Source organism: Anabrus simplex, chromosome 4 (assembly GCF_040414725.1).
Source record: "Anabrus simplex isolate iqAnaSimp1 chromosome 4, ASM4041472v1, whole genome shotgun sequence".
In the NCBI taxonomy this organism is placed as follows: Eukaryota; Metazoa; Arthropoda; class Insecta; order Orthoptera; family Tettigoniidae; genus Anabrus; species Anabrus simplex.
Genome location: NC_090268.1, coordinates 367,427,200 through 367,441,558, shown reverse-complemented (window position 1 = coordinate 367,441,558; position 14,359 = coordinate 367,427,200). Strand labels below are relative to the sequence as shown.

At 40.8% G+C, this 14,359-nt stretch overlaps 1 protein-coding gene across 1 annotated transcript in view; it reads left to right on the top strand.

Annotated features, from left to right (window-relative positions):
- shv (DnaJ homolog shv) overlaps positions 1-14,359 on the top strand; it is a 64,907-nt gene that overhangs the window by 25,382 nt on the left and 25,166 nt on the right. Inside the window, exon 3 of the mRNA XM_067145805.2 lies at positions 6,210-6,352. Within this exon, the coding sequence (XP_067001906.2) occupies positions 6,210-6,352 (143 nt within the window). The remainder of the gene's footprint in view (positions 1-6,209; positions 6,353-14,359) is intronic.

The window sequence follows — 14,359 nt, the reverse complement described above, 5'->3', positions numbered from 1 at the left end:
TCCATGGCCTTAATTAAGGTACAGCCCCAGCATTTGCCTGGTGTGAAAATGGGAAACCATGGAAAACCATCTTCAGGGCTGCCGACAGTGGGATTCGAACCCACTATCTCCCGGATGCAAGCTCACAGCCGCGCGCCCCTAACCGCACGGTCGGCTTGCCCGGTCTCTCTCATAACAACACTGTCTGTCTTTTTGTTTTCAACTATATCTTTCTTCTCTTTTACTAATTTTAATAACACTTCCCATCCATCGTCGAGAAATTAAATTAACTGTATTGGATTGAATTAATGTAGAGTCCAGTGGGATCTGTAATGCAGGGAACAGCTGAATTTAAGGGGAAAAAAACCAAAACCACAACAACATTGATTGATGGGAGACACTACACTGCGCTCCCATTGTATTCATTGCCAACTTCATATCTGATTCTTCACATAACTTACCAAAGTCTACTCGTGCCAGAGTCTATTTTGTAAGAGTTGCGTCTGTGAAACAGACTTCCACGAAACTCAACTGAGCGAACTTACGTAAGTCGAAGTCAAAGTCTCATTCATGAATATGACCCTAAAGTGTTGCACTTGTTCATAATATCACCCATTCACAATCATTGACAAGTTTATGCAACATAAACAATATTGTACATATGCATGCGTGGTTAAAAGTGATTTGATAGAATTTGAGAATGTTTTTGTAGAATGAAACATGTCATTCTGCTGCAATTTTTTTTACAAGGATGTCATAGTGTTATATTTCGTGTTTTAACAGACTGGAAAAACTTAGTTTTATTAACTGAGTAAACACTGAAAAAGAATGGCTTCCTTCGTAACAAAATACAGTATAATTCACATATCGGATGAATAGTACAATTCAAGAATAATAAATGAAAGTACAAAAAATACAGGACAAATTATTGTTCACCTCACAAAGTCTCATAACTACCAAGGATAATCAGCTGTCTAGTTTTATGCAGCGATGTGGTGGATTTGAAACGTGCACTGATTGGAGGACTGGAGAGTGAGACAGAGGAATGAACAAAGGCAGGGACCTTTCAACTACAAAAGCCTACCTTTAGATTACGGCTGACATTGAGATCAGGCAATTTTTTTAATTAGGAAGAACACAAGAACAAGACTGTTTTGAAAATGTAGGTGATGTGTACTGCATTTTTTACTGTATTTACATTGCTCGTGTATTCTGTATAGAGTAAGAAGAGCTATGCGCATCACAGTACAATATATTGCATCTCGCAATAAGTGCCACAGCAGTTATAACGCAATATATTGCGTATCAAACTTGTGGGTGTTATATCTTTGCTTCTCTATGCCATTGAGTAATGATTCACAAACATACGGTATGTGCCAACTGTTGGCTATGTTACTGAAGCTTGCGCTTATTCGTATCCTCATGCGAAGTGCTGTAAACTGTTTTTGTGTGTGATAACTATGGTTTTTGGGAATCAACTGCTAGCTGATGAACATGGCTGCTTACAGTTGTGCTCAAATAGTACTAAATATTGAGAAAGTGTTAAAAATCTTGATGAATGGTGTAAGTGAGGATTCTGATTTTTCCTGTGTGAATGAAGAAATTGATGACTTCCTTTCTGAAACTGTCATAATCAAGGGTGAAGGAATAAGTGATTGTGACTAAGAAGAATTACAACCACCATCTGCAAAGAGGCGCAAAACGTGTATTGTGCACAGTTCATGGAAAATAATTGTCTGGGAACTCCTCTCTCAATGTGAGTACAAAAACAGACTGATGTAATAGTGAAAGGACTGGGTTGATTTTTAGGAATTATGCTAAGGGTCATGTACACAAACATATGATAGAAGTATAAGGATACTGGTCCACTGATCCATTCATCCATACTATTATATTTTCTTGGCTCGTGCTCTGTAATTATTACAAATCAATTCTACAGTTCATTCATTTCAATCATAATAGTTCCCTACCTCAAAATGAGAGAAAATCATCTCAAAAAAGGAACCAAAGGTCCATATATTAGTGCAAAGACTGTAACATTTGTGTCCACCACTATATTTTGTGAAATACCATGCAAAAGACATTATTAATCATGAAGATTATGTGATACTGTGATTTTTAACTTTTTCCTGTACGACTTGGCCATTTTTAAAAATATAGCATATTATGTGCTCTACAGTAATTCATAATGGGGTTTATTTATGTGCCTGCAAAAACCTAAATTGAAGGGTATGTCAGTGCTTTGAAAATCCACACCTCAAAGGGTTAATTTGATTTCTCCTGTAGAATTGTTACATTAAAAACATTGAAATTAACGTTTTACTGAATTAATATCATAGCTAGCTGTAGTCACTGCACTTATCAGTGTAATCTCCCCCCCCCCCCACCATAATCAATTTCTTACCCTTTACTTTGAAATAGAAATTTGGGGAAAAATACAAATTTGCACAATTTTTCTGCCATAATTATGCAAATGTTTTCAATCATGAGTGTTTTCCATTTATTTTTTGCACACAGGGTGATTGTGAAAATATCAATTGTTTGGATGGCTGGTAATCCGTTTGTAGGCAGTGATTGAGCAGCACAAGTGGCAAAACTGCAGTTAAAGCACTGCACTGCAAGCTATGCGTAGTGTTGGTCTAATCACATTTCATTAGTATGTTTGTAGTAACAATGTGGGAGATGTACGCTTGGTCTATAATATATACCAAACTTTGTGCTAATACTTTTTTACATTCAGAAGTGAATAGTAGTTGGTGATCGATTAGAAAATGAAGAGTTACAATCCATTGTTTAAATTAACTGTGACCGGGGGAGTTGGCCGTGCGGTTAGGGGCGCACAGCTGTGAGCTTACATGTGGGAGATATTGGGTTCGAACCCCACTGTCGACAGCCCTGAAGATGGTTTTCCGTGGTTTCCCATTTTCACACCAGGCAAATGCTGGGGCTGTACCTTAATGAAGGCCATGGCTGCTTCCTTCCCATACCTAGCCCTTTCCTATTTCATCGTCGCCATAGCAAATAGCAAAGAATTTTTTTTTTTATCAGTGGTCACCAGCGAACTGATTTATATGTTATAATAATTAGTGAAATATGTACAATGTACATATATATGTATCGAACTATAGAATTATATATGGACTTGAAACTACAAAAAAAAAAAAAAAAAAAAAAAATCGTTTTAATATTAAAGTTCAGTGAAGCTAAACATAGCCTACATGAAAAATAATGTTGCAGTTGTCATTTTTATATGACTTGTGAAGAACATACAATCTTTTATTCTCTGTTACCAAACGAATGGATTACAAAATGTACCTTTTAAGTGCTGGAAAGCGATTCATCATCTATTGTCTGAGGGCAGATTTATACTGACTGAAACTGCATTTAACATCAGAAGAGGTAATAAGGGAACTTCACAGTGTCTACTGGGTTTAAGTCCATTGTTAACTCCACATAGCATTGCAGCAATCTTTCCCATTTTTTCATATCCAGGGTTCTTTGAAACTACAATGTCCAGCTTCATTTTTGCTACATTTGCAACTTTACCTCTACCACAATCCAGCTATTATACAGTACTGTTCACAATTTCAAAACTTTCAGAAAGTGACAGATGCAAGTTTTGGGGCCTTTTGAGTGCTTTTTTGATGCACAAAAATTTCACAGAAAGTAAGTCATTCCTCACACTTATGTCTGTGACAACCTGTTTTCAGATTGTTGATGAATGGGATTTCCCAAGTGACAAAATTTTGGGACAGACGCAGTCTGTTAGTTTAACAATTTTTAGTCGAAATATGGACTATATTGACTTTAATGACTAAGAATGTGGAACATATACTGGTATGTGCTAAACTCCAAAATATGGAAGAATATGGAAAATAAACATTGTGTTTTTTAAAACTCTACACGTCATGATTTGTCGAGATAATACAAAATATAATTCATTTTAGTTTTCTAAATCGATATGTATTTATATAGAAATCTGTTCGCTGGTGATCACATCTGTAGAAAATAACAGCAAACGTGCCACAGCGTGCAAGTTTTGTGTAGAGCTGGCTTAAAGAAAAAGAATAGTTGCAGTGTGTCAAGAAGTCAGCCTTATCATTTTAGGGATCAAAATCAGGCCAGCATCCAGAAATTGAAAAAAGAATTGTAAAAATATGTGATTGGATTGAGAAAGAACAGTTCAATTTTTCATGGAATGCTACAGTTAAAGGGCGCTGGATATCACAAAGAAAAGCAATATAAGAATTTCACAGTTTGAAGCAAGCAAAATTTGGCTGTGTAGATACATGAAGACGAAGAGGAACAACCTTTCTCTTTGAAGAGAATATCTGCATGCTTGCTATTGCTAAAAGACTATACAGAAAACCAATGGAATTCCATTAGTATTTTAGATTCAAAATTAAATTCACTTCACTTTGTTTTTAAGATATAAAGTCATATACGGTATACATGTGAAAAATGGTTGGTTTGATACAGAATCACCAATTTCATGTAATGAGCCTGTAGAATTCAATCTAATTAGGGCAAGTGGTACTGTGTTTCAAGATGATTTTAAAGCACTGAACACTGTGAATAGCCTAAGTATGGTGAAACTCTTGGTAAGCCAGCATATCACCATTCAAGTACATATTGTATGAATACTTCCCTAACCATTTATACTGAACAAATAATATGTATGCCAATAATCTAAGCATCACTGGCCAACGGTGATGAATTACAGTAAAATAAAAAATATCCTTGCTGTGCTTGGCATATTGGTAGACCAGTTATGTCTCTCCCCAAGATTTAATCATCGGAGGCCTAATCTTTGATGATTATTTCCCTAACACCACACAAATTCACCACAGTCCTTTTAATAAGCAAATATGCAAGTAAATATGCTCTTAAAAGTAGCTAAATATAACCCAAAAGTGGAAAATTTAACCAAACAATATGTACTTCCAACAACATTTTTTTTGGCCACTAGTTATTTTATAATAATAATACAGTTCATTATACTGGGCAGTGCTCAAATTTACAAAGCAAATAACTTTATAATCTTGGGTTGAATGCTGTTTAAATTTTGTGTACGGCTGGACTATTTTTCTGGAAAAACCTGTAGAGGCTGATGTAACCAACCTGTCAGTTGTTTTCTCCCCATAATGGACTACAGCTGTCTTTCTGTTGAACAGCTTGCCAAACCAGTGTTACTTTATGCTGAGACAAGAAGTGTTACAGTGGCGCAAAGGAGATTTCGAGCTGTGTTTCAGGTTTGGTGGATCCCCTGCACATAAAACTATTCTTCGTTTGTTCTGAACATTTGTGGTGACAGGCAATGTAGCAAAAGAAAAGAGACCTCAAGCACCAGTATTACGTTCTCCTGAAAACACTTGAGTGCTGCGAGTAGCCGTGTAGCGAAGCCTGGGTAAGTCTACCTGATGGGCTTCAAGAGAACTTGGAATATCTTGCTGTACAGTGCAGGTTTATTACATAATGATCCTAAACTGTTCCCGTACAAAATGACCATGTTACACAAGCTGACACAAAGTGACAGGGAGAGGAGGTTAAGAATGCTTTATGGCTGGAGCAGGGTTGCCAGATACTTGAAATTAACATATGGGACAGATGTATGGTCGAGGAAATCGATGCGCTTGTATTCTAGGAATGGTGATATTTTCAGGATCTTGTATTCCATGCAAATATGTGGCAATGTTCATATTTGTGAATAAAGTTTTGACCCATTAGTTTTACACCATTTAAAGACATTAACTTCTTATAGATTTTTTTTTTTTTTTTTTTTCCCGCTAGATATATTACTATTTCTTTAAATGCAGTTCAGGATGCTGGTTTCAAACTGATATCTTCTTCTTCCTCAAGTGTCATATCCAGTTCCCCAGATGTTGGCGATAACCCTGGAGAAAGCACCCTTTCTTTAGCTAACTTGAAGAGTTTTTCATGTTGATGCAAGTCCAGTCTTTGATGTTTTGAAGCCATGACATTGATGGTCTACCAGCTTCTTGCTTGCCTTCTATCTTTCCTCATAATATGAGATATAGAAGCCTGTGCTTTTTACCTCGTAGAACATTGCCTAAATAAGCTATTTTCCTGGCTTTGATAATGTATGATCTTGATCCTTCTAATTTTTTATTATTTCCAGAGCTATATGGAAGTATTCATTCTTTGAGAACATTTTTTGGGAAATGTTAAATAATTATTTAGATCTCTGATAATTATATTTTTGCTTTCAGATAACACGCAATAAGCCTGTGATGAAACCTGCAAAGGGAACTAGAAAGTGCAATTGTCGGCAAGAAATGGTTACGCGACATTTGGGTCCTGGTCGTTTCCAGATGATGCAGCAGAATGTTTGTGATGAGTGCCCAAATGTTAAGTAAGTTTCCTTTTTTGGCATAGGTTTGTTTTGATATTTGCATGGACTTAAGGGAAGGAGATATCCAGGCGAATTTCAGATTTCCTTGGATTGTATCTATGAAACTACAAATGTCATTCTGAAATTAATGAACAACAATTAAAAAGAAATCAGAGTTCATCAATATAGTACAGTAAAACTAAGATCATCATCATCATAATCTGCAGACTTTGCAAAATATGTTAACGTATGGACATCATTAGTTGGCAGTTACTAAAAAAACTGTCAGACAGTAATATTTCCTTTTGGCAGTGAGCCATCATTGAATTCCTTGCTAAGGAGGAAGTTGCTGCTGGCGTAATTCAGCACAGACTTCAGCATGCATATGGAGACGTGTGCATGGGCCCTAGCAATGTTAGAAAATGTGTGAAATATTTCAAAAATGGTAATATGAGCATCTATGATCAATCTCATAGCAGTCACTGTAGAAATGCCTCCACTGAATGTATCATTGAAAGAGTTGATATTGTTAAAGAAAATTGTTGTAATCATGCACAATTGCATACCAAGGAGAGGGGCTATGCTGATTTTATTGTTGAGAGGCACACAGGGCCAACTCTAGGCATTACAGTTTGGGAAGCTATTGGCTTCTATATGAAATTGCCATAGGCGAGGGCACAACGATTGCTCGACTGTATGTGGACAGGGTTGTCAATCCAGTTGTTATCCCTGTGATGGGGACTGTTTACATTCGGGATGTTTCAGCAGGACAGTGCCCGCCACCACACTGCAGGCATCTCGTGGGAAGCTTTCCAAAATATTATACTTCTACAGTGGCTGCTAGGTTCCAAGACTATTGAACATGTGAGACATGATTACCTGCGCAACTTCTCTCAGCCACACCAAACTGTGGATGAACTGACTCTTGCAGTGCGGCAAACCTGAGTTGCAGTTTTACTGGATGTTATTCAGAGCCTTCATAACTCCATACTTTGCAATGTATTACAGCTTGGAGTGGACTCGTCTTGTACTGATCTGTGTCCACATGTATGCACAGAGTCACCTGAACATGTTATAATGGGTCATACCCAGTCAGTCAGGACAAGCTATTTTATATATATAGATATGGAAGGTCTTAAACTGATTTTTCTAACACAAAATTAGCTGTATGTTGCGCAGGAAATTCAAGGTTGCCCAACATAAAAGGTCAACAATTGAACAAAATCAAACTAATAATTAAAAATTCAACTTACCTGTTTCAGTGGCTACAGGTGGTCCTAGCTGTCCACTTTCAAGCCCCGATATATAACTACACTGAAGACAATAAATTCAGGGGTATCTAAAATGAGTAAAAATGTATCTAAATTTTATGGTAAAATATTATTCAAGATAAATCACTGAGAATGCATTAAAAATTCCTATACATCTAGGTTTGATATCAAAATAACAAACGGTCCAGACCAGTTGATCAAGGGTTGTACAAAACTGGTAATTCCAAAACTGTGGGTAGCCTACATTTTTTTCAAATCGCATGTCTTCTTTGGAAGCGTTCATTCGCACAAAACAAGTTCATCTCCTTCAGTACCTTACTAGGTTATGGAAGTTTCCGTAGCAGGGGTGTACACGGAGTCCAACACCGCATTTTTCACACATATATCTACTTTCCTCTTTTTCTCATCAAGCGTGGTGTTTGAACACACATGAAGTACCTGGCAGGAAATCTCTTCTTCGGGGTGGGTGGTACAGGGGAAGAAAAATGTCTCTCTGTCAGTTTAAGCGGTTTATCCTCGGCTGAAGGGCATCCTCTTTTGCTTGTAGGTCGGGGTGAATGGAATTTCTTGAAAATCTCTCGTAGAAGTTTGAGCTGAAAATCGGCAAGTGAAATGTTTTCTCCTGTTTGCATATTATAGTGTGTTTGACAGTTCAAAACTGTAATATCTAGCAGGTGGAAGAAGAATTTCCTGTACCATTTCAGGGACTTCCAGACACATTCTATGGAACTAATCATCATATCGACTCTGTTAACTGATCCCATGTTCTTATTGTACTGAAGAATACACTGTGGCTTTAGTTTAGGTTGCTTTGTCTTCCTGTCTACTTTTCCTGTCGATTCCATTGCATCTGTATGCAGCGTAGTCAGCGTACACACTTCCTTACGGTCCATCCATCTCATGAGCATCATATTCTCTGTGCATTTTGTTTCAGTTTGCTCCAGTTGTATTTTCTTTGTAAATTTAGGCATTCCCGTACGGTTCCTTCGTACTGTTCCGCATGCGTTTATTTTATTCTTATGGAGGTAGTCGTACAGTAATGGGCTCGAGTACCAATTATCGATCCACAGAGTATGCCCTTTATTCAGATACTTCTCCATCAAAGTTTTGTCTACTGCACCAGATACACCCATTTCACGTTCTGGTAAAATTTCTGTTGCTGCCCCTGTGTACACAATAAAATCGAACACATACCCAGTTTCACAATCACAAATAACGAATGATTTTATCCAAAACCGGTGCATCTTGGAGGGTATAAACTGGATGAGAGAGAGCCTACCCTTGAATAGCGTCAAACTTTCATCTGTACACACGTTCTGAAATGTTCTAAAAACTTCACTGAACTTTCTTCTGAGATTGTCAACAATTAGTCTTATCTTGTACAGTCTGTCACCTTCAAGTTGAGTATTATTGTCACAGAAGTGAATCACTGGAGAAGTAATAAGTACCTATCCCTTGGCATATAATCTGAAAACTGAGGGTTGGCTAGGAGCAGATCAATAGGCCAGTACTCCGTGATATTCAGCTTCTTCATTCGAACCATTAGCATTGTCACTGCAAGAAATATATATAACTCTTCAGGAGTAGTGTCTCTCCACTGTTGTAAACATGATTTTGAACTCGGTGGCGTTTTCTCCAACACAAACTTGTAATATTTGTTTCATTAGCTATTTCTTTCATAAGAACTGGTGTAAAAAATAACTGAAAAATATCCGAAGCTGTTGTTTCGTTCTGTAAGAGACCTATAGTATTACCACTGTTTGCGTCATCAAAATCATGTACAACTGGAGTAAACACATTATCCTGCCATTTGAACATAGGAGAACAGGTACGGCTTCTCTTTCTCATGCTTTGCACAAGTGATTGGACAACTGTACTTTCATTATAATCGGTGTCGTCACTATCATCATTATTCTCGAAATCACTAAAATCGGAATATTCATCTTCCGATTCTAATGCAGATAGCACTCTTACAACCTCGGATTCGGTAAGATCGCATGTTTTACTGGCGGTCGACATACTGTAGCTTACTCATCCCTGACGCGGGCCTCTCTGCTAGCTTGCACGCCGGGCATACCGCAGAGCAGCTCGTAAAGCAGAGTGTCGTATTTATCTCAATAGCTCATGAATGAATCAACAGATTGTCATTTAGTAAGCTCCTATCTACTGCAGAGATATGCGTGTATCCATCCACGGAGTTTGCAATATTGCGAGCGCAGCAATGTAAAGGTTAAGGCTGCCGATGGGGGGATCCAAACCCATCATCTCTTGAATGCAAGCTCACAGCTATGTGACCCTAACCTTATGGCCAACTTGCTCTGTATTAGGGTCTTAATACTGTATCGTTTATAATAGAAGTGAAAGTGTATAGTATGAAATCTTGGTCATCTGTATATAAAAATGCATGCTAATAATAATAATAATAATAATAATAATAATAATAATAATCATAATAATAATAATTTCCCCTGCCCACCTATTGGCCCCCCCCTCTAGGGACACCATGACCTTGACGTCTGTGTGGGGGCTTGTGTGCTTGTTGATCCCGAGGGCTGTGCCAGCTCAGGGTTACCCATGCTGGATAGGCCTCGGTGTGGGGCCAGACTAACAAGGTGTCCCCCGAGTTGCTTGAGAGGTGTCTGTGCTCTTTATTCTTCATCACTATTTCTACTCTTCTATTCTCACCTTCTTAAATTTCATTCCTCTCCCTGTCTGGCCACCCTCTCTGCCTCGGGTAGATTAGGTTAGTATGGAGGTTTTATCCTCCCCCAATCACAAGTTTCGGGTCGTGGCGAGGTGATGCATGGCTACTGGGTGAGTAGTTCCTAGCGACCCCCTCCAGATACCGGGCGCCCTCTGGAGTATATAGCCTTGCCTTCGGCACTTCCCAGGAATGTTCGGCTGGAAAGTCCTCTCCCAACAGAGCAGGGGGAAAGACTTCCCCAAATAGGGCTGGGAAGTCCAGCCCTCCTTCCAATGCCCAGATCATAAAGGAGGAGAAGGTGAAGCCACAGAGCTCCCTAAAAAAATTGGAGAAGAAGCCTTCTCCAACTCAGTCGGGGTCCACTGGATCCCCGAAGAAATCTGGCAAGCCATCTGCCGGCTCTCCTCGTAAAAAGAAAGAAACGGTGGGCAAGAGCGAGAGGCCCAGACGCCCTCTTGTTCGATCACTTTCTGGAGAACTGAGTTCTCCCAGGAAGAAGGCCCACTGTTCCCAAACAACGAGATCACCGTCCGCGGAGGATCCAGTCACCGTGCCTCCTCCTTCTGAGGAGACAATGGAGACTGAACCATTCATTGTCATGGATGGTGATTGTGACAATAACGATAGCGACAAAGACGGCGGAACCTGGCAGGTAATGGACCGAACGAAGGGCAAGAAATTGCTCTGAATTCGAGGCTTTACCTATCCATACAATGGCACTATTGCAGTGGAACTGCAGTAGTTATCACTGTCGCCTAGCTGAGTTACGTCAATTGATATCTGTCTATGCGGCCTCCATAGTCTGTCTCCAGGAATCTCGTTTGAGACCTGGACATGACACGACTATGAGAGGATATCGTCTTTATTCCAAAGACAACTGTGGATGGCGCGGCAACTGGGGGCGTTTGTACCCTAGTTCGCTCTGACATCTTCAGCGAAGAAGTACCGCTCCGTACTCGGCTAGATGCAGTTGCAGTTCGCATTCCGTTGCCAGTAATGACAACAGTTTGCAACGTGTACATTCCACCAGATTACGACCTTGAAATTTGTGCACTACAAGATTTGATCACTCAGTTGCCTCCTCCTTTCCTCATGCTGGGAGATGTGAATGCCTGTAACATACTATGAGGTTCTCCGTCTTCCTGTGCTAGGGGGAGGGTGCTAGAGCGAATGATCAACCTGTTGGATCTTTGCGTGCTTAATACAGGGGAACTGACACATTTCAGCAGTGCACATGGCACATTCTCACAACTAGATGTCACTTTGTGCAGCCGTGCGCTAGTTCCCCTGCTATGGTGGCAAGTACACGACAACCTCTGTGATAGTGACCACTTCCTGATAATTATTTCTCTCTTGAATCAAAGACAGTCCGAAGTACCCAAGCGCTGGTTACTTCGGCAGGCAAATTGGCCAGAATTTTCAAAACGCGCAGTGATGGCTGATGATATGCTGGAGTCTGTTGACAACCCCGTTTCTTACATTACTACTGGAATTTTGGCTGCTGCGGAGGAAACAATTCCTTCCTCATCCGGTATTCGTCGCCGGAAACAGGTCCCATGGTGGACGGACGAAATTGCAGTGGCCATACGTGATCGCCGACAGGCTTTTAAGCATTATCATCGGAATCCTACAGTGGCCAATCATATCACTTTTAAGCATCTGCGCGCGAAGGCCTGTTTTTTGATTCGAGAAAGTAAGAAAGCTACGTGGGTAAAGTATGTGTCGTCCATCACGGCACATACTCCGTCATCACAAGTGTGGACAAAACTCCGCCGTATTGTCGGAGTGCTGAATGTGCCCTCAGTACCTGGAATCTCCATTAATGGAGATATAGTTACGGTTCCTTCAGTCATTGCAGACCACATCGCGTCACATTTCGCAGATATATCCAGCTATAGGAGATACGACCCTGCATTTCTTCCAATTAAGCGCGAAGCAGAGGCACAGCGTCTCTCTCTTTTGCCTCTAGTGCTTCGTATCCCTGCAACGTGCCCTTCACGGAGTGGGAGTTGCGGAGTGCACTCGCGCTATGCAGAGATACGGCTCCTGGACCGGACAAAATCCATAAACAAATGCTTAAGCATTTGAGTGAGTGACAGATGTCTCAAGGATATTCTCACCCTTTTCAACAGAATATGGAGTGAGGGAGTGTTTCCATCTCAGTGGCGTGAGGGAATAGTGATACCAATTCCCAAGCCAGGTAAAGATCCAAAACTTCTGGATAGTTATAGGCCAATATGCCTTACAAATGGCCTCTGTAAGCTATTTGAAAGGATGGTTAACCGGCGTCTTATGTGGGCTATGGAAAAGGTGGGTCTCTTGTCTAACTACCAGTGTGGTTTTCGCTCTCATCGGTCTGCCACTGATCATCTGGTCAGACTGGAGAGTGCCATTCAGGAGGCCTTTCTCCGGAAAGAACACCTAGTCACCGTGTTTTTTGACCTGGAGAAAGCTTACGACACTACCTGGCGATATGGGATTCTCTCCACACTACACTAGTGGAGATTTCTGGGAAATTTGCCAACGCTTATTGAGAACTTCATGTCCCTCCATCTCTTTCGAGTCCGAGTAGGGAATGCATTTTCTCAATATGACGTTCAGGAAAATGGAGTACCTCAGGGATCGGTACTGTCACGCTGTTCACAATCGCCATCAACGGCATAGTTGCCGCTGCTGGGCCCGCAGTTGTTCCTTCGCTGTATGTAGACAACTTAGCTCTACATTACAGCTCCGAAAGGGTGGCGTTTGCTGAGAGACAGCTACAGCAAGCAATTAACAGAGTCGACAGATGGGCCCTGTAAGACGGTTTTCGATTTTCAGCAGCGAAAACCTCTGTTGTACACTTCTGTCGACGTCGGCCTGTGCATCCCGAACCAGAGCTCCACTTGCTAAACAGTGTCTTACCAGTGGTTGACACCTGCAGATTCCTGGGGTCTTCATTTTGATAAGAGACTTATGTGGTAGCCCTGCATCTGTCGGTTGAAGGTTGCCTGCATGAAGAGACTTAACATGCTTAAGTTTCTCAGCGGCACTTCGTGGGGGCTGACTGTGCGGTACTGCTACGATTTTACGTGCCTACGGTCCTCTCCCGGATTGACTATGGAAGTGTGGCTTATGGCTCAGCATCAAAATCTACGCTTAGCCTTTTAGACAGTATTCACCATAGTGGAGTAAGGCTGGCAACGGGTGCTTTCCATACTAGCCCCATTCCCAGCCTACTCGCTGAAGTGGGAGTTCCACCTTTACGGATAAGGAGGCAGCAGTTACTCCTCATGTACGCTGCCAAAATTCATGAAATGCCACTACATCCAAGCTATCAATGCATCTATCGTACCCAATACCACCAGCGGTGCCAAGACCGGCCGAATACCACACGGCCGGTTGGGTTTCGGATTGATAGCTTGTGTCATGATTTGAACATTGATATCGGTGGTTGTCTTGAACAAACTCTTAGTGAGGTACCTCTGTGGTTGGTTCCGCGACCGGATATACATCTAGATCTGCTGCGTGGACCCAAGGTGAACACGGATTCCTCTGTTTATCGGAGGTATTTGCAGGACTTCATTCACCAATATCCAGCTGCGAGACTTATTTTCACGGATGGTTCTAAAATCGGAGATAATGTTGGTTGCTCTTTCGTCATTGATGATATGAATATGAAGATCTTCCTCCCTAAAGTATGTAGCGTGTATACTGCAGAGCTTTAAGCCATCGTAGAGGGTCTGCAGTTTGCACTGCGTGATGAAAGAAGCCACTTTCTTATGTGTACTGATTTGTTAAGCTCTCTGCAGTCTGTTGAAACCTGTTTCTCGCAACACCCACTGGTGCAGCAGATACATGACCTTCTAGCCAGGTTAAGGAATGCTAGCACCAGAATCACCTTCGCGTGGCTTCCAAGCCACGTTGGGATTGCGGGAAACGAACTTGCGGATGAAGCTGCAAAGGAAGCTGTACTTTTACCTCCAAGACCAATCAATGTACCTGCTAAGGATATTTGTTATCAGCTACGTTGAACCATCTTGGCATCCTGGGAATTGGAGTGGCTAGATATCC